At 36.9% G+C, this 25,528-nt stretch overlaps 1 protein-coding gene across 2 annotated transcripts in view; it reads right to left on the reverse strand.

The window, feature by feature from the left end:
• The window catches only part of tns1b (tensin 1b), a 196,481-nt gene that overhangs the window by 91,900 nt on the left and 79,053 nt on the right, over positions 1-25,528 (reverse strand). For both annotated transcript variants that reach the window (XM_059342440.1, XM_059342441.1), the window contains one exon: positions 16,021-16,059. In XM_059342440.1, the coding sequence (XP_059198423.1) occupies positions 16,021-16,059 (39 nt within the window). The remainder of the gene's footprint in view (positions 1-16,020; positions 16,060-25,528) is intronic.

Raw genomic sequence — 25,528 nt, forward strand, 5'->3', positions numbered from 1 at the left:
TATTTCGAAAATAAAACATATATTTCTTGCTAGAAATGTGATCAAAATCCATTTTTATGCAAAAACTAAGTCAAAATATTGATTTTTTCCCTTAAAATGAGAGAACTGTCCGCCATGTTTTTTGTTCTGACCGCCGGGACCTTGAAAGTCACGTGACTTGGAACAAACCAATAGGAAAAAATATCCATGAGTTAAGCAAATCCGTGGCTATTTCACGGATTCCTGTGAGACCAGGTTCTAAAAAACATGATACACTTAAAATGATGAGACGTTTTATTTAATTAAACCACATAACAGTATATTAAGAAATTAAATGAGCCCTGTCATTACAAAATTAAAATGCTGCTTACATAAATGCATCAATACAAATAATCCAATACTATATTTAGAATATTTAAAACAATCTGAGTGGGTTCATTCTGCATAACGAGTACTGTTACTTTTGATACTTCCAGTACATTTTGATGCTGATACTTTTTAAATTTTACTTCATGTACTTGTACTTTACATGAGTATTTCCATTTTATGTTACTTTCTAGTTCTACTTCACTACATTTTGAGGCAAATATTGTACTTTTTACTCCACTATATGTAGCTGTCAGCTTTAGTTACTTTTCAGGTCAAGATTTAACAGAAAAGACATTTTATTAAATTAAAACTCATAACAATATATTAAGTAGTTAAAATGAGCCCTATCTTTATAAAAATTATAGCGCTGCTTACATAAATGCATCAATCCAAATAATCTAATTATATATTTCATATCAATCAAATCAAATCAAATCAAATCAAAATTACTTAATTTATCCCAGAGGGGAAATTCAGTTAGTCTGTTAACTCTTGAAGAATGAGACAGCCTGATGGCTGTAGGAGAGAAGGATCTTTTGTTTCTTTCACTGGCTGAAGAGGGGGCTTGAACCTGCAGAAATCTCTGATCATCTCCTTAGTCTTTGAGGTGTTGAGTAGGAGATAGTTCTTGTGATTCCAGTCACTGAAGGCTTTTATCAGATCCGAAATCCGCTGTGTACAGTGTGAACAGGAATGGAGCCAGAACAGTGCCTTGTGGAGCCCCTGTGCTGCTCATTAATGTCCCAGAAACACAGTTCCCCCACCTGACACACTGTGACATTCCTGTCAGGTAATCTGTGATCCAGGAGATGAAGGAAATATATAATTTTTGAGTAAGTTAGGTTGGATGGTGTTGGAAGGTAGGTAGGTTGGATGAGCTTGAAAAATCATTATGGAATATATGAAATAATCTGAGGGGATCCATTCTGCATAAAGAGTAATTTTACATTTTGATGCTAATACTTTTGTACTCTAACTTCAGTAAGTTTTGAATGCAGGACTTTTACTTGTAGTTGTTTTACTTGGAGTCATTTCACAGTGTGGTATTAGTACTTTTACTGCAGTAAGGGATCTGAATACTTCTTCCACCACTGTCCAAAGTACATCTTTGTGTCTTTATGTGTGTGTGTGTGTGTGTGTGTGTGTGTGTGTGTGTAAGTCAGATAAGGGTGTGTGCAGCCCTGTACAGATTTAGGAAAATTATTTGGAAACTTAAAAACACACGTGTGGACTCTTGTGTTTACTCTGCATGTTGGACAGTCTCCCACAGCGAGAGCTCGACAGTCTGAGACATGTCTCGATAAGCAGCTGCTGGAATGATGCAGAAGTTTTTGTTTTGTTTTGTTTTGTTTTGACGAGCATTCCCCGTTGGTAATGACATGAAAAGATGAAAAGCTAAATGTGCGATTGCAAGCCATGTTACCTTCAATCACTGTCAGTGGGGCTAATTTGCAGAGGATTAAACATAACCGCAGACACAGAAAGAGGCAAAACACTTTGAGAGCGATTTCTCACAAAGGGACTGACTCATGTCACGTAACAATGTAGGATAAGGAAATAAATAAAAAGCCAAAGGATGATTTTTTGTACTGTATTGTTGTGACTTTAGGTGATAGAAGGACCGAAGCTGCAAATAAAGAAATTAACATGCCATTAAACTGTACAAAGAGAATATTTTTTAAAAAGTGCTGTCATAATTAATTGATACAATGTGACAAAAATTGATATTTCTGTTTTTAATTTGCTACTTCATTTATTTGTTTTATATTAATTCCACTTTGTATTGACCTTCATATGTAACTCTCCCTTTTATTTGTTAATATCTATGCTTTTCTTTTTTATATTCCTTTATTTATTTTTGCATTTATTTTGCATTTATTTGCATAATTAAGAATAAATGCTTGAAGAAATCTATTAAGAAAATAAATAAATAAATAATTGAATTACTCAATAAATTAATACACTGATATTTCTGTTTTAATTTGTTTCTTCATTTATTTACCTTTGTAAATTTTCCCTTTCATTTATGAATTAAATATTGTCTTAATTTTTTCTCATGCCTTTCTTCATTATGAGATAAATGAAAATCCTATTTCTCTAATTTACTATTTACTAACTTTAAATAATAAATAACTTAATAAATGTCATTATTTTTTTAAGGTTTGCATTCATTGCATCATATATATATATATATATATATATATATATATATATATATATGTATGTATGTATGTATGTATGTATGTATGTATGTATGTATGTATGTATGTATGTATGCTTCTCCATGTATTTGTTTTATATTAATTCCACTATTTATTTACCTTCCTATGTAATGCTCCCTTTTATTTGTTCATATTTATGATTTTTTTATATTCCTTTATTTATTTTTGCATTTATTTGTCAATAAGTTGCATAATGAAGAATACATGCATGAAGAAATGCATAAAAATCATAAAATAATGAATAAACAAATAAATAAATAAAATAGACAGTTAAACAGGAAAGTAAATAGAAATACGATAGCTGATACAAAGGTTTAAAAAAAACAGAGAAGTAAATGCAAAAAGAAATATCAATTTATGTCACATTTTATTTCAGTAATGCCGACATTTATTTTATGTAGAATATTATTTTAGGTATATTTAATGTCATAATAATCTTTCTATCGAGTTCATGTATTTTGTATGTTTGGCAGCTTCTATCCTCAATACAGATCAGACTCAAATTAAATGACATGAAAATAAAATGAATTGGTTTCAACATCAGGACAGTCCTGAAAACAAAAAAAAACAAAACAAACAAATAAATAAATAAATAGTTATTGGGCTTTAAAACACCACCAGTGACTGTCTGTACACTGTAATAAATTATTCTGTAGTCATTTAATTTTACTTAATATATTTGATAAAATGTATTAAATATAAATGTGTCCTTGATTTTGAGGCAGTTGTTTAAGTAACTTTAATATAAAAATGTTTGAGATAGAATCTACTTATTTTGATCACATTAAATATAATCTTTATGTGAATGTAATTCTAAATCAAGAGAATTTTGAATTAATCCAACATAATAGAATTAGTCTCTAATTAATAAAATTAGTTTTTAATTGACTGGCACTTCCTGTTAAGTTGTTATTAACTCAGCTTGTAAAGTAGTTAGATTTAATTAATAATATTGCGTGCAATCTGTTGCCTCAATTTTATTGAGTAGCTATTGTTTATCTTTTTTACAGTGTATGTGCTCAGACTGTGAGTGTCAGACACTGTCCATCACAGACTGACAGGACACCTGTAGAGGCTCTGAGCTCACATGTCCAGCAGTGCCTTCTAGTGGTAATGAGACAAACTGCAGACCTGGACACCAGACGACACAGTGATGGTTCACCTGCAGCCTCAGCCCTTCACAATAAAGTTCATCCAGACAGTCTGACTTTCAGCTGCTGGAAACCACAACAGCTATGAACTGATGCTCCTTCAATCAGTGACGGAGCTTTCTAACTTTCTGTACCTTTAGGAAGTCACTGAAGAATTTCAATGTGTTTGTTTGCCTTCAAAGTAAAAGCGCAGCTGTTTGGCAAGAGCCTTAAAAATGTTTCCCTGTAGTGGCTGCCTAAAAAGGCAATCCTGCTTCAGTAGAGCTCGAGTCACCCAGAGCCAATTCCTGTTTGCTTTTATAGATGCAAATGTTGAAAAATGTGATGTTTTAAAATGAGAGGGCAAAAAAAAATAGTGCTGCAACTTATCATCATGTTCATTATAAAGTAATCTGCCTATTGTCCTCTTCATTTCTTCATTACATAAAAAAACTGAAAAAAAATGAAAAATACCTTTTAACCTTTTACCATTTAAAAAAAACAAATGTCATTGTTTTTATTATCAAAGTAGTTGTTTACAGTTATAGTTATAGTTTCTGTCGAACAGCTAATCGATAATGAACTGATTGCTGCTGGTTCACTGCAGTTTTCAGAGTGAGACCTCCAAACATACTGGCTTTCTTTTTCCTCATGTGTACAGTTTTTACAAGTACACAGAGAGTAACATCATTTCATTCAGCAGGATAAAAAGTGGAAAAAATAACAGCATTGTCACATGTATTAACACATGTACAATCATCAAACTGATGAACACAGAGACAGAGACTTCAGTCATTATGACTCGTGACTTCTTTGATGTCACTGTTTTGATGACTTGCAATTAGACTTGACAGACATCAATGATAGCAGACTTGGCTTGGATTTGGAAGTTAAAGACTCGGGACTTGACTTAGCAGTTGTGGGTATTTGAAAATATTGGAATGTGACTCATGAATCTCAAACTGCTTCACTTGCCATAACTGAGGACATGACTTGACTTGGCATAACCTGTGGCTGGACCTGTCCAAGACAAAATTACCTGGGACTCGTATTGTGGTCGAGTCTTGAGTCTGAGTCAGTCTCGGGTCACCAGTGTTCGAGTCCGAGTCCAAGTCAGAATCACCAAAGAACAGCCAAATTTAAGCCATCAATACCTGAGTTCGAGTCCAAGTGCAAGTCCTGAGTCCCCAGTGTTCATGTCTGAGTCCAAGTCACCAAGAAGAGTCAGAGTCGAGTCATCATTACCTGAGTCTGAGTTGAGTTCCTAGATTGTGTCAAGTTCTCCATTCTGGCGCCTTTAAAGAGTCATCAGAGTGCGAGTCAAGTCACAAGTCCCGAAAACTCGGCTTGGGGTCAGAACTGATGAACACACATCAAACACATGGACTTCAAGTATTGTGACTTGAGTCGACTTATTTGATGCTGCTGTTTTGATGACTTGGATTTGGAAGTTAAAGACTCGTGTCTTAAGACAGTCAGAGTCATCAGACTGCGAGTTCGACTCGAGTCCAAGTCCAGGACCCAAGTGCTCTATCCCTGCCTGGGACTTACTTGAGACTTGGATCAAATGACTTGTTGAGTCACATGTTAAACATGATCTGACAAAGAAAAAATGTATAAAAAAATAAAAAATATATTTAAAAAAAAAATGTATAAAAAAAAATGTATAAGGATTTTGCTAAAATAATTCATTTGGACAATTGATTGACAATTTTTTAAATCACACTATGGCCATATTAATAACTATATGATGGATTTTATAAACGGTTACATAAGAATATTATTCAATATCTCAATAACACAAAAACACAAACACACACACACACACACACACACACACAGCTGTTGCTCTCTCATGCTCCGTGCTCCTTCATCTGCAGCGTTCACACAGCCATGTCCCAGAAATGTAAACACAGTGCGGAGGGAGGAGGGGCTGTGTGTGTCCAGGGTTAGGGTTCAGGTTGGAGTGCTCATTCCCGTTCCCACCCCCCTCGGGGTCCTAACATGCCAGGGATCCCTCAGGACCAGAGGAGAGTGGACGGCCCTCGCTGTGGGAAAAACCCCTGAGCCGTCTGTGACCCTAAACCACCTCTGGCTCCTCTGCGGTTCTCACCCAGCCTGTCCCCGCTCCTTCTGATACGGACCGGACCGCTCACTCTGTTATGTAACCAAAGCCTCCTGCAACATGTGAGAGCGGAGGGACGCTCCAAAGCATCTGCCAACTATTTTTACTCCTCCAGTGTGTGTGTGTGTGTGTGTGTGTGTGTGTGTGTGTGTGTGTGTGTGTGTGTGGAGGATCTGCTCAGTCACACCCACCCACCCACACACACACACACCTCCTAAACAAGTTTCTCCTCCACTCTTGATATTTCAACTCTGCATATGTCCAGATATGGTAGCAACACAGAAACATTGTGAAAATAACCTTAAAAAAAAGTGAAAAGAATCGGGTATGGGGAAAGCCTTATCTAGACTCCAGTACTTCATCACGACAATATTTATTTTCATTTCTTTGACCTGACTGAACTTTTCATGCATGTGATATCTCAGGCGTTCTGTATGTTATGCAACACTTCATTAGTTATAATAAAAGATAAGTACATGTGTAATAATAAGCAGTCTTCTGAACTGTCAGTTAGGATCCTGTGAGCAGACTGAAGCTTCATGCACATGTGACATACACATTACAAGTCTTGTTACAAGTCTGCAGCCACTGCAGCAGTTCTGTGAGACGCTACATGTAACTCAGCATGCTGATGTTCACCATGTCAGTAGTGTATGGTAGCATCAGTGGTGGAATGTAACTAAGTACATTTACTCAATTATTTAAGTACAATTTTGAGGTACTTTTACTTTACTTGAGTATATCCAAATTTGTAACTTTATACTTCGACTTCACTACATTTTAAGGGCAAATATTGTACTTTTGACTCTACTACATTTAGCTGACAGCTTTAGTTACTTTTCAGGTGATTTAACATAAAAACATGTTCAATTTAAAGTGATTAGACATTTTATTAAATTAGACCACATAACAGTATATTAGTTACAATGAGCCCTGGCTTGAGAAAAAACCCACTGCTTACATAATTGCATCAATAATAATTATCTTATAATATATTTGCCATCCTGAGTGTGGCCGTTCTGCATAAAGACTGCACTTTTACTTGAGTAAGTTTTGATTGCAGGACTTTTACTTGTAGTGGAGTCATTTCACATGGTGGTATTAGTACTTTTACTGAAGTAAGGGATCTGAATACTTTTTTCCACCACTGGGTAGCATGCTCCTTTCAGGACATTCTACCCTTGATTGAGCTGCAAATCTGCCGAAAAAAGGCATTCCTCTATAGCGAACAGATGCAAAGCAACACAATTGAAGTTATACTCTACAACCTTCTAAAAATAGAATGTATTCAGAGTTTATATTTATGAAAACAAAAGTTCATCAGTTTGAACATTAAATATTCTGTCTTTGTACAGTTTTTTTATTGAATATATGTAACAATTGCATTAGCAAATGATCACATTCTGTTTTATTTATTAACTTTTGGACAACATCCAAGCTTCGGTAGAATTGAGGTTGCACTTATACAATTTTACAACGAATTTAGACAAATGTACAGAAACTCCTTTGGAATCACCAACATTTTGATTTTGCTTCGCAGCTGTCAGGATTACAATTTCATTTCTTTTTTAATTAAATTACATAATGTTGTTTCATGTAATTAGTTACTCTCCAACCCTGCTAAACATAAGGCAATGTCCTTAGTTTTGTTCTAATATAACTAATGGAAAATATTGGACAAATTAAAACTTTGAAAAGTTAAGAATTACTATTCATCCTCTGGGGGACAGGAATTTTTGTACCAAAGTCTATGGTAAATGATCCAATTGTGGTAGATATTTCCAACAAGATCTCCAATCTAAACAACAGAACAGAGCGTTTGTCAGTACGTACAGTTCACAGTTGTAAAAAGGCTGCAATTTCTGTGAATTTAGGCGACAAAACCACTGAACTACACTGTAAAAACAAATTTGTTTAATTTACAGTAAAATATTGGCAGCACTGAGTGGGTTTCATACTGTAAGGTTTAGGGTAAAACCCTTGGGTTAGGGGTTATAAAAGACAGTTTAATCAATAAATAAATGTGTGTAAATGTCGGAGGCAAAGTAGTTACGAGGGTGATGTGAGCCACGGAAGTTACGTAAAAAACGGAAATTACTTTAAAAAACGTTTACTTTTTTTTTCACACAGGACACAAACCCCATTCTGCTGGGTGAAAGTCCACTGTCTGTTCGACACATCCACCTCCCCTCCCTCCCTCCCACTATTACTCTGCAACTAAGTGAGACAAGCGTCATCATTTACAGCTACAAAAGGTCCTTGTCAGTCCAACATGGGTCATTTTAGAGATCTGAAAAACAGCCAATGCTGTTGTTTTCCTGCTGAGGACTGTCTCTTCAGCTGGCCAGATGAGTAACCTCCATACATAACCTCACTGTCCAAAGTCTCAGCGATGAGCAGAAAGATGTGGAACCACAGCAAAATGCCTGGCTCGATGGCTGTACGGAGAAGGATGTTGGCTTCCGATAACCAGCAGTTAGTAGAGTTTGGAAAGACTGACACAACAGAGCAGGCTGCAGGTGACCACAGGCTGAACTTCATACTGCACTTTATAACACTGCAGAGGGTTCATTACAGCCGAGCATGCAGAGTAGTCCATTATGATAATAGGTCATCGTGAATAAGACTGGAATTATTCTGCAGCAGCTAACTTGGTGGGATGACTTCATAAAAGTGCAGTTTACAAGCCACCATGTGCTTGTAATGCTGCAGTGTAAACTGGTTTAACCATGTAAAGCACAAGGAGGTTCACAATTCATGGCTTTGATTAAGAACAAAAAAAATACATTTGGTGTTTCTTAGTAGTGCATCTCACTCAACTAAGAGTTCTTTGGCCGATTAGTCATTTTTTAATGCTTTTTTCATGATTAAGGACTTCTTTCCAAGAAGCTTGTGGACACAGCTCAGGCAAACACAAGATCTGAAGTGGTGCTTTACACGATTCTTTGATGATAATGATATGAGATTCTTTGTGGAGACACTCAGCTTAACAATTAGTCGACAAAACTGTGCGAGTATAAGTCGATTAAGAAGCTCTTTAGTCAAATGTCTGCACATGAATGCAGAATCTTTTACCTTGCACATGGCAGCTGGATTCTCGCGATATGAACATGATCATCGCTACTCCATCTTACAAGGCTCCACACATCAACCACACTTGAGTTCTGTCAGAACTGGAGAGTATTTCTTCATTATAGAAAGCACAGAAAGTAATTTATTTCAGTTTGCTGATGCACAGATGGTTCGTCTAATCACCTGCAGTACACTGTAATAAATTATTCTGTAGTCATTTCATTTTACTTAATATATTTGATAAAATGTATGAAATATAAATGCGTCCTTGATTTTGAGGCAGTTGTTTAAGTAACTTTAATATAAAATGTTTGAGATAGAATCTACTTATTTTGATCACATTAAATAAAATCTTTATGTGTATGTAATTCTAAACCAAGAGAATTTTGAATGAATCCAACACAATAGATTTAGTCTGTTTTTAATTGACAGGCACTTCCTGTTAAGTTGTTATTAACTCAACTTGTAGATTTAATGAATAATATTGCATGCAATCTGTTGCCTTAATTTTATTGAGTAGATATTGTTATCTTTTTTTACAGTGTATGTGTGTTTTGAAAGTGAGCCATTATCCAAACAGCTTCCAATGAGTTCTCAGGTGGTTCTGAGTAACAATCATCAGCGTCAGGTTCCATTTTGACATTTGAAGCATTCTGATTTCCATTAGTCATCCATCTCTAGTCCAAGTAGAACAGTCTGTTGAGCAAAAGAGGCAAAATGCATTGGCTGAAATGCAATCTCAGAACCCATGATTTTGCTTTTCTTTTTTCATCTTTTTGCATCATTTGCAAATAAACTGTCTGGTTGCAGGCTTCTCTCAACCCCAACTCCATTTTCGTGTCTCAAGTTGCTAAATAGACAATAACCGGCGCAAGCAAGAACAATATTTGGCATTGATATCCATTTCCATCCATAGAAATCTTGACCCTTGGGCCCAAAGGCTAAATCATCATCAGACTGCCAGCTAATGGGTTCTTACACTGTCCAATAAAAGCTGTGTCAATGAATAAAGGAGTAAGGGTTTGGATATAGTAGTAGTAGTAGTAGTAGTAGGGTTTAGGATAATTAACCGTGATTTAAAAAATGCAACAAAAAAAATGGGAGTAACTTTCCCACTGTTTCAGATGTAATCTGTGTGCTGTGAGCCAGTAGCTAAGTGGCTAATTCTTTCCTCCATCTGAGCTGAAGTTGTCCACAGGGGGAAATGATGTCCAGTCCTTGGTCCTTATGTAACATATACATACTTGATGATGCTGGATCACCACGTAGGACACATAAAGAACACTAACGCTGGCTGTTTTGTGCATTCCCAGGGAGCTGGGTTCGTACTGTATATTGTTACAGGATGCCTGGTTGGCGCTTGTATACACAGCGTAATACAGGGCACATCAGGGGAATATGTGTGGTTCTAAACACAGCGCTAATTGGACCACATCTAGACCATCTTTGCCCCGCAGTTACTCATTACTCAGCAATGTCCTGGCCCCGTTCCTCCTCTACACAAGACCTATAAAAAAGAAGAAGCTGGGTGACGTAGGTGTTAGTGGTTTATGGTTTTCTGAGTGTGTGTGCATATCTTTGCTTGTGGGTGCATGCATTCTTTATGTGTGTTTCTGGGGGGCATGTGTTCAGATGTGCAGTCTACCTCATCACAATCCCTAATATCTCTCTCTCTCTCTCTCTCTCACCCTCCGTTCCCCCATATCAATCCGAGCTTTGTGTTTGTGCAAAATCAAACCTCTTCCTGGCAGAGCGGGCTCCACATGAGGGCACATCTGAGGAATGCTCCCAGCATGCTTTACAGCAGGCCGTGCACGTCCAAGTGCAGGGTCTGGTTGGGGGTAGTCACTTCTATCATCACCGTTGGATGGGATCTTCCAACCACACATCATCAATTACAATAAATGGGCTGCCAGTTGGCATCACCTTCCCACTGTGGGCTGCTTCCCAGCGCAGTCTGTACACTCCGGAGCTAGTAACTAGTAGGTTGCTATATTTAAATGAGGACTAAGAGGCCGCTGATTTCGTAATTACACTGATTGTACTTGTACATGTTGGTGCAGTTCGGTCTTATAAAGTTTGAGTGTCTATTTCAGTTCCCGAAGTTACGGTGGCACAAACTGTCAGTATGTACATCTATGAGCATCAGCATTACAACTGAGAACATCTGGAAATGTTTTTATGTTTTTAAACATAAACTTACAACCCTTAATTTACTTTAAAGGATTTATGTTGTAAAATATTACCATATTTATTATAATTTTACTTTAATATTTATTATTTATTATTATTATTATTATTATCATCATTACTATATCAATTTCCTACCTTTTATTTTATATCTATATATATTTTATTATTTCTATATTTTATTAATTTATTTATCTACTAATTGGATTTATGTTGAAATGTTTACCCTATTTATTATTATTTTTTACTATTATTATGACTTTTATCATTATTATTATTATTATTATTATTATCATCATCATCATCATTACTTTTTCAATTCCTACCTTTAATTTTTATATTAATATATTTTGTATTTATTAATTTACTTTATTGGATTTACGTTGTAAAATTTTACCATATTTATTATTATTTTTTACTATTATTATTACTTTTATTATTATTATTGTCATCTTTACTATATCAATTCCTACCGTTTATTTTATATTCATATATATTTTATTATTATTATTATTATAATCATCATCATTATTATTATATTTTTTCTATAGCTTCTAAATCAATTTATTGTATTTCTTTTTATCTCTTTAAAATGTATTATTTTCTTTTTCATTCTAATCTCATGCATTGGTTGTTGTCATTACATTTTTTAAATAGTTTTGTTTATTAATGTTTTTTCTTGTTCTGTCTTATTGTCGCATTTTATCATATGAAAGGTGCTATATGGATATTGATTGATTGAATGATTGATTGAAATTGACAGTTTGAAACAGACAATTTATGAGATTTTGTGTAAGAAAACCTTCTTACAACTTTTTTTCACATATGCAGCGGTTCTCCCCAACACCTGGGACCAGACTTTGATTAGTGGAATTCCCCTTTAAATCACCAAGAAGTCATTAAAGTGCCCAAAGACATTTCAACATCTACAATCTAAAAGGCGACGTGATATGATCTAAAGTCCACAACTTCTGTTAAATGGTGCTTGCAGTGAGTTTAATCAACAATTATTTATGTGAAAAAGCTTAAAACAAGTTGGTTTCCATCAAGTAACTGCTGCTCTGTATTCTGTCTGTCAGTCATGTGGAACAAGTCATTTATTTTAGTTAAAGAGCACGGTTTCTGTTGCTTCTAAATCCAAACCGCTGAAAAAATCTATTCTAAATCCAATAACAAAGTCTCAGATCTAAAAATATCATACGAATGACATTAACCCTCTACAAATATAAGTATTTTTAAATGTAACTTTAGCCAAGTCAATTCAGAAAAATATATTTCTCATGTATAAACAAGTTAAAGAGCACTCCTTAGGCCAGTTAAGTCAAATCAAAAGGCAGAACCTAAGCTTTTATCATATTTTTTCCTCATTCAGAATGTAACATTATCCTCCACCTATAAAGCACCATGTACTTTCTTTATTCCACCCCTCTGAGTGGAATGTCTGGATTCTCAAAAGAAAAACTTTTTGTTCAAACATTTTTCTCTGGCTGAACTTAATATACGGCCGATGTTGCAATCAGTCTGCACCTGAGTGGTGCAGTAAATCTTGTTGGTCTCAGGCTCTGAGTAAAGGAATTCACCAAACAAGGTGCTGAGGAAAGCTGACACACACCTCGGGCTGGAGCGCTGCTGCTGCTGGGAACGCTCCAACGCTCCAACACATGAACACTCGCACGTACACACACACACAAACAAACAGCATCATCCACTTCCTGTCATAAACTGCCAGAGGGGTGAAACATACTGTACGCACAGTACAATCACTGACTCCTCTATGTCAAATCTACTTAAATAGTAACTCAACACAGCACAGCACACTGTGAAAAAATCCAATAGTGAACTGTATTATTTTATTTTGTATTAGTTTTTCTCATACATTAAGTACAAATCCCATATTTAAAAAAAATAATTTTAACCACAAGATGGGAGTTAAAATTGGTTATTGGTTAATAATGTGATTATTCGATTTCCTAATGGTCTTGAATGTTATATTACAATGACTTCTATGTAAAAATACCAAAAAAATACACATCATATTGCTGCATGTAAAAAAAAATGTTTTACAGTAAAACTTAAAAGTTAATGTTAAAAACATGTCAAAATAAAAATAATAAAAAAACCCAGTAAAACACCGTCATTTTAATTTAAAAAAAAAACCTTTAGTTATTTTACATATACATATATATTTTTATTTATGTATTTATTAAATAAAGGTATTTGCTGTATATTATCCTTTTTTCTAATTATCTGTAAGATAACTGACAGTTGTATACTGTTATTTGACTTTTTACTGTTTTTGGATTTTTTTACAATTTCTTTTGACATTTTTAATTTCAAGTTTAAAGTTTTACTGTAAAAAAAAAAAAAGTTGGCTTGATTTTACATTCAGCAATATGATGTTTATTTTTTAAATTTTTCATAGAAGTCACTGTAATTTAACATTCAAGACCATTAAGCAATTTAATAACACTCAATTTATATTAATTTACCAATTTGAACTCACATTTTACGGTTAATAATATATTGTTTTTTTTGTTTGTTTTTTTTAAACATTTTTTATAGTGTAGCTCACCACCCTAACTCATCTTCAGGGGCATAAATGAATGTGCATATTCCATATCTTTTTTATTATCCCTCATTCTTTCAGTCCCATGTGTGCTTCATGTGTTTGAATGCCAGTTGTCTTTTCCTCCTCTCTCCTCGCTGGTAAAGGTACACCAACAAATGTTTTATACCTCAGCTCATCAGCATTTATGAGTGCAATCAGCAGCTTTAATGCAGCCACTAAAGCCTCTGGGAGCGTCCTGTTGGCAAGCCACCATAAAAGAGATAAAAATGCAGGCAGATGCCCCGCGGCTTCTATATATTCTATTAAAACAGATAAGTGATGAGGAAGAACAGATTCTGTTCCGTGTTTGCACGGACTTGCTGAGTCAGCTTGACTGCTAAATATTTTTGTTGCTAGTTTATTGTCTGACTGCAGATGTGGGACAATATATTTATCATTAGTAATTAATATTAATATTTCGTGAGAGCACCAATAGTTAACTCAACTCAACACTATTGTAACAATAGCAATATTTAAGTTCTTGGTTTAAAAAAAAACATTGTGATTTTTGATTTTCTAATAGCGACTTCATGTTTGATTCACATTAGACCAGCATATGAGAGGTGGATGTAGCCTTAATTTTGGCACTTTGGCCGCTTCCAATTTGTTTTTTGCCACCACCATATTATTTTTGGTTAGGGCTAGAACAGACCAAATTTGTACAAAAGGATGGAGCCAAGTAATTAGTGAGCGCAAGCTAACTTCATTAGCAAAGTGAAAAAAGGAACAGCCCACTCTCTAGAGTATGTGTTTTTTGGCGACAGAAATATTACAATTAACTTGAAACAACTGTGAGACTCACTCACAGCAGTCATGTCCTTAATTATGCATAAAATGAAGCTTTAAACAGGTAAGTTACATAACAATTCTCTTGTAGTTGTCATGAACCAGAAAATAACCTACACAGCAGAATTTTTAGTTTTTGTTTCTTTCTGCTAAAGTTGGGTATTTTAACATATAGGTCTATGGGGATTGACTCACTTAGGGAGTTAGCCTCAAGTGGTCATTTGATGAAGTGCAGTTTGTGGCACTAATTGAGATGCATGGTAATTTTCTCATGGATCTTCTATCCAATTAGACTTTTTTTTGCAACCAGTGAAGTCGCCCCCTGCTGTCCATTAGAGAGAATGCAGGTTTAAGGCACTTTCAAATTGGCTTCACTTTTCAGGCCTGGAGGCTGCCACATGATTTAAAAAACTGATTGAGACCATAAACTCATTATGAGAATGTTTACTGAGGTGACAAATCAAGTGAGAAGTAGGTTAATTTTCCCATAGACTTCTATACAACCAGACTTCTTTGTGAAGTCGGTCCTGCTGGCAATTAATAAAGAATGCAGGTTTGATGCACTTCAACACTAGCTTCACTTTTCATGCCTGGACTTTGTTGCTTCATTAGAACAAATGATGAGAGAAGTGTCAGCATGGTATAGTCATTGAAGTGTCATCTCACATGGAAGCCTGCATGTAGTGTGGGAGGATAAGTTCTTGAACTCAGTGTCTAAAAATGTTCATTCCAGAAAGCAAAGAGCTCAGGTCCAGAGCAGCCCGTTAACAATGCCCAGACAGCTGAGCCCATGCGGCTGCACATCTTAAACAGATGTCTTCATGTAGAAAGCATCTAGTGTGAAAGCATCTGCAGAGGATAATAACATGTTCTTACTTGATCACTGCAGCTTTTTATGAAAGAAAAACAAGACATTTTGAGAAATATGTCCTCTGTGAGCGTAGGAAAGTGCAGGGGATATTGGCTTTGGTTTGTCAAGCACCCAAAACCATTTAAACACACAACATACGAAAAAGAGAGCGAGCAAATAATCTCCACGTCTAACACGGCTTCTAATGCCAATACCAAATAAGGCAACAGAGCAAGCATGTGTTTTATTGCCCTTGCAAAATCACTTCATACTCAGACTCAGACTCAAACAGCCAAAGACGTCATCATGATATAGCAGATTCAAGGACACAGCTTTTTATTTACCTTTCCTATGTAGATTATTTTTAGATTTCATTCCACAGCAACAAATAGATCCAGAAGTCACACTTTTCTTTACAATTTTAGCACAACAGAAAACTGCAAAGCAATAGTTAAGTCAGATAAAGTCTGGTTCATTTATATAGCCTCAAATCACAAGTTTGTCTCAGGGGGCCTCCAGATAATGGTTCATTATGTGCAATGGTAACTACCTTGTTAGTGTAGCTGATAGAGGCTGTTACTTTCCAGCCCTGTTTGCAATAATTCTGCACCAGGAAGGACCCAATAATGCCTGCTGAGCACGTACAGCATGGAAGCAATTACTACGACAAAAAGAAATGTGTTACTTACCAGCTCATAGTTTGTTGCTGGAACACAAGACGAAGACACCTAAAAACAAAAATAGAACTGGTCAGTCAATGCCATTGTTGGTTATTTGCAGTTATTTTATTACGAGCATTATAAACAACATTCCAGCATTTTGTACATGCTTGATGGATTCATATCTTGAAAGTGAACCCAGTATGTTTTAACATGCCAATATTGTATTCCATAACTACTGCATGTGATGCAAAGCAGAATAAAGGGACAGGGTTCACCAACACAATGCAAAAAATACCATCATCACCAAACTCCCCTTTAGCTCAATGAGGCTATTTAGCATCTTTTATCACATTGTTTTGGTTTAGGCCCCCCAACTTAACCATTAAGGTTCAACACTTGTATCAGCATAATTTCCAGCAGCAACAAGCAGATATATTCAATGACAAAATTCTCATGAACCCACTGAATAGTACCCGCCCAGCACTAAACAGCATACAGACAGTTTGCTGGCTGGTGAACATAGTGGAGCGTTTACCTGCCAAAGAGCCAGAGGCTTACTGCTATGAATCATCTGAATGATAACTTCTAAACTCTAAATCATAACTTTATAAAGATCTTTGTCATGTTTGAAGCTGCTTGTTGTGCTGCCCCCAAGTGGCCAAAGATCAATGAATGCAGCTTTAAAACTGGCTGTGCAAAATGTTGTTTGGCCTAGCTCACCTGTACACCACGATTGTTTGAAATGTAGTCCAGAGATGCCGAAATCCTCACAGTATGTTTATTTTTTTATCACAGCAATGGTATACTACATCACAATAGAGTAATTGTTCTGTGAATTCAAAATAGAACTTGTTTAAAATAAGCATACTCTACTTCAAATGTAATTATTTTCTTATTAGGAACTTCCATAGGCTACAAACAAGCTTTAAGGTTATTGAGAACAATCACTTCAAGTGTCACAGAGTTTAGGATTAACAGGATGCCTCCTCCTGCTATGTATTTACAGTTGTAGTGGAGTGGGTGTGATGACTTTTCTTGCAGGAAGCTGGATACACAATCATTGTAATCTTTGCACAAGACCATGGGATTGCTATTGGGTGAGATCAAAAGATCATGCGAGAATCACAAGATCACATGAGAATATCTTTGCCGGTAGAAATGGTAAAGCTCTAAATCTCTACAGGTGGACACCTATCTACCTATCATTGCAGCCAGGTAGATTCTGGCAGTGGCTTTTGTTCAGGCGTCTGATTGGCCAACATCTTCTTTTTCTTTACATGATTGGCCAACATGGTTTTCAGGTTAGGGTTATCTAGCTGTCTCTTGGTTTGGTCAGCTCTTGACAGCACTCCAGATGTATTTTTGCCAATTAATTTGGATGGCGACTTTTTAAAAACTGCTTTTGTCCACTGGATTTTTTTCTTAGAACAAAAATACCCATGCATGAGTGGACGAATCCCTTGTGTACTATATGCAGCATTTCCACCAGAATAGTGTTTAGAATTAGCACTGGTCAAGAATTCCCATTACAGTAATGACTCCAAAACTCAGCATTGCTATCAAGTTTAAAGGACAATGTGATGACAGAATGTTAGCTCTGCAATAACCTGATTAAAAAGTCAAATTGATCATCTCGTAATATACGATATTGTTGAACACAACTAAGCAGAAGTTAGTCAGCGGTTGCTCTAACAGAACTCATGATCTGTCAAGTGCCCAGGCTAATCCGATTACCATCCGACAGTTTCCATAATCATTCTGTGAGCTCGGAGCGAGAGCAGAGGACCGAGGCTGATAAACAGGAAGAATGTAATGATAATGGTCTCCAACAGAAGATTCAAATGAAAAGCTTCCAGAAAAAAGATGAGGATAAAGACAAACAGGATGTCACCACTGATGTTTCCTTCCTGTGCATGTCTGTGTTCTGTCTCTTTGCTCCTGTTTTACCATCATTTTTCTGAGTCTGCACATGGAAGAAAACCCTCCAAATTTAATTTTCACCACTTCGCCATGTTCCTCATCTCCTCTGCAGATAACTGACGAACAGCAAACAATAGCACATGTCAACTTTATGATTCCAGGAGGCTTTGTTTGTATCCTTCATCCTTCTTTCATTACTATCACAGAACTACGTCTGTTTTAGCTTTGGAAGATTAGGCCTCTGGGTTATCACAACCAATGACCTCCAACAGCACCTTTCATCTTTGCTACTTCTCCACCACTCTCCTTATCCAAGACTAATTGTGTCATTGCATGAACACAAGCCTTCTGCTCTGTTGGGGTCTGCTTTTCGTTACTGTTGAAGGAGGCACATTCCACGTCTGCCCGCAAAAATAAAATACAATTCTGGGCCTCTTAAACATTTCTTAACGTTTCTAAAATGTTGTGGTTTTTCATAGATGTTGTTGCAACCCAATTTTATTGGGCTAAAACTGAACCAAGAGTTACACAGAATGCATCACATCTTAGTTTAGATAGTAGATCTTGTGGATAAACATTTCAACATTACTATATTTTGCAATGGCATCCAACCGATTTATGATAATACATTGGCATGACCCTGTGAATACCAAACAGCTTCAGGGTGTTTGCTGTGGTCACATTTGTTGCAGGAATAAAATCACACATGTTCTGTTTAAGGACTGTCAGAAAGTTGGAAATCTGCAGTTTCTGTCTGTGATAAACAATGTATTTTTGGCAATTAAAAAACCAACAAGATGCTTTTGGTTGCCAGTTGGGTTTTGGTGTTCAGGGGGTTAAAAAGTGCATTTTAGGATCAGAAACAGACACTCTAAAGGGGTACAATGAGCATCATAGTTTGAAGTATAGGGCTATTGACATACATGTTGCCTTTGTTTTGGTAAGAATTTTTCTATTGCAAAATTAAAAACCAACAATAATTTCTGTTTTCACAGCTGGTGGCAATAATAAATGATGTAATTTCTGTACTTTTTTTTAAAAGAAAAAAATGCCTTTCAAACCCACTGTTGGTTTGTGGGGTTTGGTCCTTCATTTACTTTATTTTTTTAAAATGTGTTGTTACATATCAGCCTACAAATAGTATACACTGGTACATGTATATGCACTAAACTAGTATTGCCCCTCAGCCTCTTATTCCAACCTCAACTGAGTATCTTGACTCAAACAAATCCCTAAACGGCTAGTATGGTTAATCTAATTATAATATCCACCAGCAGCTGCTTCCAAACCAAATGGACCACTGGATGGCTGCCACAGATGTTAGGATGGCTGACTGGATTCACAAAGTTGAGGATGTGTGAGTCACCAAGGGTCTCCTTTAGAGCTGGTATCCCATCTGGAATTGAGGAATGTTAACTCTAAACAGGAAATTACCCTAATCAGATGACATGTTTTAGTCCCCAACAGAAGCAGCTGATATGAAAAGAGTCAGTGCCTAAATTTAAGACATGCTCCAATACACTGGCAGTTAGTACCTTCCCTTGCAAGCTTGTAACACGTGAAATATAGAATGTCCCTCTGTGACAGCTGTCTGTCACAGTCGCCCAACACATTGTCTTATATCACCAGCCGACTAGGATGAAGACATCAGAGTGGAATGCGTCTCTGTTTTTGAGTATTTCATCTGGCGGCGTGTCAGGATACTGTATCTCCGTCTGGCTCAAATCACCTCCACTACAAGTTATTCTAACCCTCCCATAACCCCCTTCTTACTCCGCCATCCTTATCACCCCATGCACGACGACGTGTTGTTCTTCTCTCGGAGGCCCTGCGTCTTCAGGTGCCCCCATCCCCCCTTCTGCCCCGACCCCTAAGGCCTGGTCAGTGTTTCCACCTGACGCTGCCTCTGCCCTGTGAGCTGCTGACAGCTAGTCCACCTGCAGGCAGATATCGCTGAGTTGGCTATGCACACAAGTAGTCAAGCTGGGGCCAAGTTTTTGGAGGATCCTGTTTACAAGTCTGAACATGTAAACATTGCTAAATCTGAAAGTGGTCTTGATTTTGAGAAACCCAGCCATGCAAACTGGGTAATTCTTTATTAATAGTCCTGATTTCTCTTTGCTCTAGGGGGTAGTTAGGAGTAACAACCAATATGTTGATAACGAACAAAATTACGTATTGTTTTATCTTGTTCATTGATCTTGCTACCTACATACACCACACTGGTGTTTTCACTTGCCTGATTAGACCTCTTCTGAGGTCTGTGTGGGCGTGTCCCTTACTCTTAGTTAGTTAGTTTGGCTGTGCCTGTGGGGGTCCGACAGCTTAACATTCGTATCGGTCCATGGATTTTGGTGACCCCTGTCACTCTACCAGAGCTCTGCTAAGCTTCAACTAGTGCCAAATCCTAATATAACAATATGAGCCAATATAAAAGCCATAATATCAGACAGACATTGCTGCTCAGATATTAAACATATCCTACAATAATATGTCTTAACTCTGTCCAAACTGACACATGATGAAAAGCTGATCTCCTTCAGATATTTCATCAATGCAAAGTGTTTTATTTCTAATGTAGATGCTCAGTGATAAACATTATTGGACTCAGAAGTTAAAGACTCATGACTTGACTTGAGACATGATGACTCAAATGATGGGTCTGTGTTCATGTTAAAAATGTTCAATGGTGTTAATGTTGACAATACAAGTGTCTTTGTAAAAGTTACTACATCAAATTGTGCTTGTCATTTGTAAGCTCACTGTGAGGGCTGGTGTTAGCTAATGTTAGCTAGATCTCTCACAACTCTGGAGCTAAAATGATGTAATGTTAGCTAATGTTAGTTTCTTGTCTCTCACGTCCGTAGCTAACATTAGCTAACATTACCTAAAATTAGCTGATTTTAGCCAGATACAATCTGTTCTCTCTCAACTCTATAGCTAACATTAGCTAGCATTATGTAATGTAAGCTAATGTTAGTTTGTTGTCTCTCAACTCCGTAGCTAGCATTAGCTAATATAACCTAATGTTAACTTATGTTAGCCAGATAGAATCTGTTGTCTCACAACTCTGTAGCTACCCGGTCTCTAAGTTAAGTTACATTTCAGTGTTGATTACATTTTAAAATGTTCATGTGTCATGTATAGCTGCATTAAATGCATATCTGATAAATAAATATAGGCCTAACAGTTATTTTATTTTGATGCTGAAACTTAAGTAAGGTATTTATGTGAAGTTTTCCTTTTAACTGACTTATTATTGAGTGATTGAGTGACAAATAAACAAAGATGATTGAGTGACAAATAAACAAAGATATAAGTATACCCTTTATAGATTTATATACCCTGTTGTTTCTGTGAGATTCTGGCTGAGACTGCTTTACCACACTGCTGTAGTGCAAAGGTCCGATCCAGCACCATGTTCAGAGGCAACTGCTTAGCATAAGGGAGAATTTTAGCTATTCTGATGTGGGCAGACTACCTACCCACTCAGACTGACCTTTACTTCAGAGGTTTTATCACGCTGGCGACATAGGCTAGCTTGTCTATGATGCCATCTCAAACATAATTAACTCTGTTTAGCACAAATAAAAAAGTATGAATGGTATTAGACATGACATTCAGCTAAATGTCAGTTGGTATAGCCTTTTGGATGTTTGGAGAGGAGACTTGTTCATGAAGTGGCTCTTTGTGTCATGTTTTGCCGGCTATAAAGTCATTATAAAGCCACATTTCATGGTTATATTTCACATTAATTCATCACAATGTATCAGACATATCAGTGTATCTGATGGCTGAATCTTTGAATTAATGGCTGTATACTCAAAGTATTCATTGTATTCATTAACATGGCCTAATGGCAGATCTGTGACTCAGTTGTTTGGTCCAATTTTCAAGTAAGTAGCCTACAAAGTCATTTTGTCTTGTCCAGTCCTTAGTTAAGTCAAGTCAAGTCACAACATAAAACATATATTCCAAATATATTATTGGATAATTATTTTTGACACATTTATGTAAGCAGCTTTTAACTGTTGTCAAGGTAGGGCTAATTTTTAACGATTTAATATACTCTTTGTGGTTTCATTTATAAAAAATGCATGATCATTTTAAATGGTTCACATGCCTAAAAGTAAATAAAGCTGTCAGCTAAATGTAATGGAGTAGAAAAAAAATATTTGCCTTTACAATTAGTAGAAGTATTAAAAAAAAGTAGTTAAACTTAAGTACATAAGTACAGTAGCTACTTGAGTAAATATACCACCACTAGATCTATCTTACTCACTCGCTATACTCACATGCCATATATAGGAGTATAATTTCAAGCTATCACAAGACAAAGATGAGACCAGACACTTAAATGAAGTAATATAATTACATTTAAATGTATGTTTTTACATCTGAATGAAGTATAAGATGGACTCAATGTGACCAAAAGCCTCTGAATTCTGTTTGAATTGAGATGAAAACCTACACAAAGGCTTTGTCCGTGCTCCGCGGTGCGTGTGGAGGAGGCCTGGCATGAGTGTGTGTTGATGCTATCGGGAGTATTCAAATGAGTGTAATATAATAAAGAATAATTGTGTTGTTGCATTCCGTACATGCTTGTGTTAACAACATTAAACAAGGGCCCATTTCCTGCAGACAAAAGTCCATGTCAGACATCTCTTGTTTGTAGGACAGCGTTCACATGCGGTCAGCTTCCTGCTCGCTACTGACACACTCCAGACACAGTCCTGTTATGTAATCCACATCAGTCTCCCAGGTTCTGAATATGTTAATGACCCTCACTAATGACGTGAGCGGAGTAGAGCCTTAAATAAATGATGAATTGAGTCATTATTTGGGTAAACAACCAGCAGTGAAATCTCAGCGATGCTTACGTCTATAAATCTCAAACTTAATGTAGGAAAATCAAACTGCACGGTGATAAATCATGGCAGAGAAAAAGCACATTCCAGCTTTACTTCAAGCAGTGAAATGACTGCCACGCAGGTTAGCTTGTTTCCAGCGTGGAAAAGTAAGAGTGTGGGGCAGCTCGAGAAACTTTCCCCGGCCCTCTGGGCTGGCATATAAACACACGGCTGCCCTGAGTGCTTTTATGTTTATCCAGCTCCTTGCATCTGGCACATCCCTGCAGAACTATTCAGTGTGCAAATTCAATTTGCGAGCCATAACCAGTAACAGAAGGCTTTTCTGCCGCCGTGATGGTGGAGCGTGCCAGAGTGCAGGTCCGTATGGACTTATTGGGATGTTATCAAAGCACAGAGGAATGATGGGAGAGCTCTGGTCCAAGCGCCCATGCCTTATCAGTCAGCTTTTATCTGTTATTGATTTATAACCATGTTGATGCATCTACTGTGTGTATACTGAATTATCATTAACTAGAATCTCTATGTCCACATGTTGTTTTCTAGAATATCTACATCTATGGCTTTTTTTCTCTTTTCTCTGTCAGTCTCTGTAAAAGTTATGGCATGTTTTCCTCGGGGAAAGTTGTGGAACATCTCAGATTTATTGAGCAGATTGGACTGCAGGACATGTACATGACTGAACAGCAGTTTTTTAAACACTGTTCCCTGTCTCAGTGCCGCTGATTTATGTTTCACGGCAACAAACACTTCAGGAATGGCAGGACATGTCCACGTTTAAACTTTTTCTTATTAACAGGTTTGTATGATTTCTTTTGAAAACGTTTTCAGCTTGATTAGTATGATATCCGACAAAATACGATTCATGACGGCCACAACAAGAGGTGACGCTCACAACGCGTAAATTTGTGATGATCCCAACAAGTCGTAAACACATGGCGATTACAACACATAAATATGTGACGATCCCAAAAAGCTGTAAACATGAGATGATCACAACAAGTCGCAAAAACTTGACAATCGCAACATGTTGTAAGCATGTGATGATCGTAACACATTATAAACAAATAATGTGAGTTAATGCTGTATAAGGGTTAAATCGATAGTTCGGGATATTAACTGATATTAGCTTACTTTCCGAGCTCCGGTGAATAGATAGTTCTGGGCAAACTGGCAGGGTCAAAAAAGCTGTCAATACATTTACTGGCTTTTTTTTTTTTTTTTAAGAAATAGTGACAATTGAAATTGGTTTCTGAAATGCACAAGGACCATCGCTTTGTGGTGGAATGGATGACCTTTTAATGCCAGCTTGCAGGAACTATGTATTCTACGATCAGAATCGGCCAGAACTCTGACACCGGAGCTCAGAAAGTAAGTTGACAGCTCTGAATCCACTACAGGAATGGCAGCTTAATGTCCAAAATCCAGAACTATCCCTTCAAGTTGAAGCACTAAAACCGCATGGTTAAGGTTAGGAAAAAAAGAAATAAAGAGTTTGACTTAAAAACCACTAATTCCGGACATAATTGCCAACAACGGGATAGGAACACAGGCCTCTTGGTTAAAAGACCATGTGTGATGATATGTTTGGGTTTCAGATTGATGGACAAACCAAACAAGACACTTATGGACATCTTGGAACATGTCATTTCTGAAATGTTATTGATCAAGTAATTATTTGAAAATAAAGTAAGCGTTACTCTCAGGCCTAAAATATGTCTTCCTGTGTGTGTGTGTGTGTGTGTGTGTGTGTGTGTGTGTGTGTGTACTGTAAATGAAATATCATGGAACAAGTTTGTGTGTGTGTGTGTGTGTGTGTGTAATATATAAAGATTAAGATTGACATCAGTGCAGTAGCAAATAACCAGAGATAAGACTGTGATAGATCAAATGTGAAGATAAAAAACATAATAAGGAACACATACTTTATGTTATTCTGCCAGTGTGTAAATATCTGAAGCCCCAGAGGGGCACTGACAGCCTCTGTATGTACCTGCCATGTTTCTTCTCCACGGCTGGGACTCAAAGTGGCCTTCTGCCGACCGGAGCGCCTGTTCAATCTCACCCGGTCTTTGTTGGATGGGACTGACGGCGTGGAGAGGGGAGAAGCTATGGCTTGTTTCTTTTGTTCCAAAGTTACAGCGGGGGTCACGTTCCCTTCCCAGGCTCTTTCTGCTAAGAGCCCATATTTACCAGCACGCTAATTTATACATTTAGCATGGCTCTCACTGTCTGGCACCAGGCCAAGTGGTGGAGGGCGAGGAGGGGGTGGGGGTGAGAGAAGAAGGCAGCCGTGAAGAATCAGGATTGAGGGGGGTATGCCTTTTGGCATTCATAGGAAAAGTCCCTATCTTAAAAAGCTGCTTGTACTGTATTTACAGTCTTACAAGTTGGCCGTCTTCTGTGCTGTTTTTGACGGAAATCAACCCAATTTAAGTTTTCACTGCCAATCTCATTTCAAGTTATTCTATACTAAAGCAACTGTGACATTTTGGGCAAAGTGCTTGTTTGCTGTCTTACCCAGAGACAGATGAGAAGATCAATATTTCATCTCTGTACGTACTGTACAGAGAAATGTCCTGGAGGTGTTTTAGCTTTGCTCGAAAAACAAAATGCAAGAGAGGAAAACTTCAGCCTCTTTCAGAAGTGAATAATAGTCCTTCAGCATCTCCATATTTTGTATCTTAGTGACACTGTGAATATGAAAACATTTTTCCACATGATGTCATTGGACAGCTGCTCACTGA

Source organism: Centropristis striata, chromosome 10 (assembly GCF_030273125.1).
Source record: "Centropristis striata isolate RG_2023a ecotype Rhode Island chromosome 10, C.striata_1.0, whole genome shotgun sequence".
Lineage (NCBI taxonomy): Eukaryota > Metazoa > Chordata > Actinopteri > Perciformes > Serranidae > Centropristis > Centropristis striata.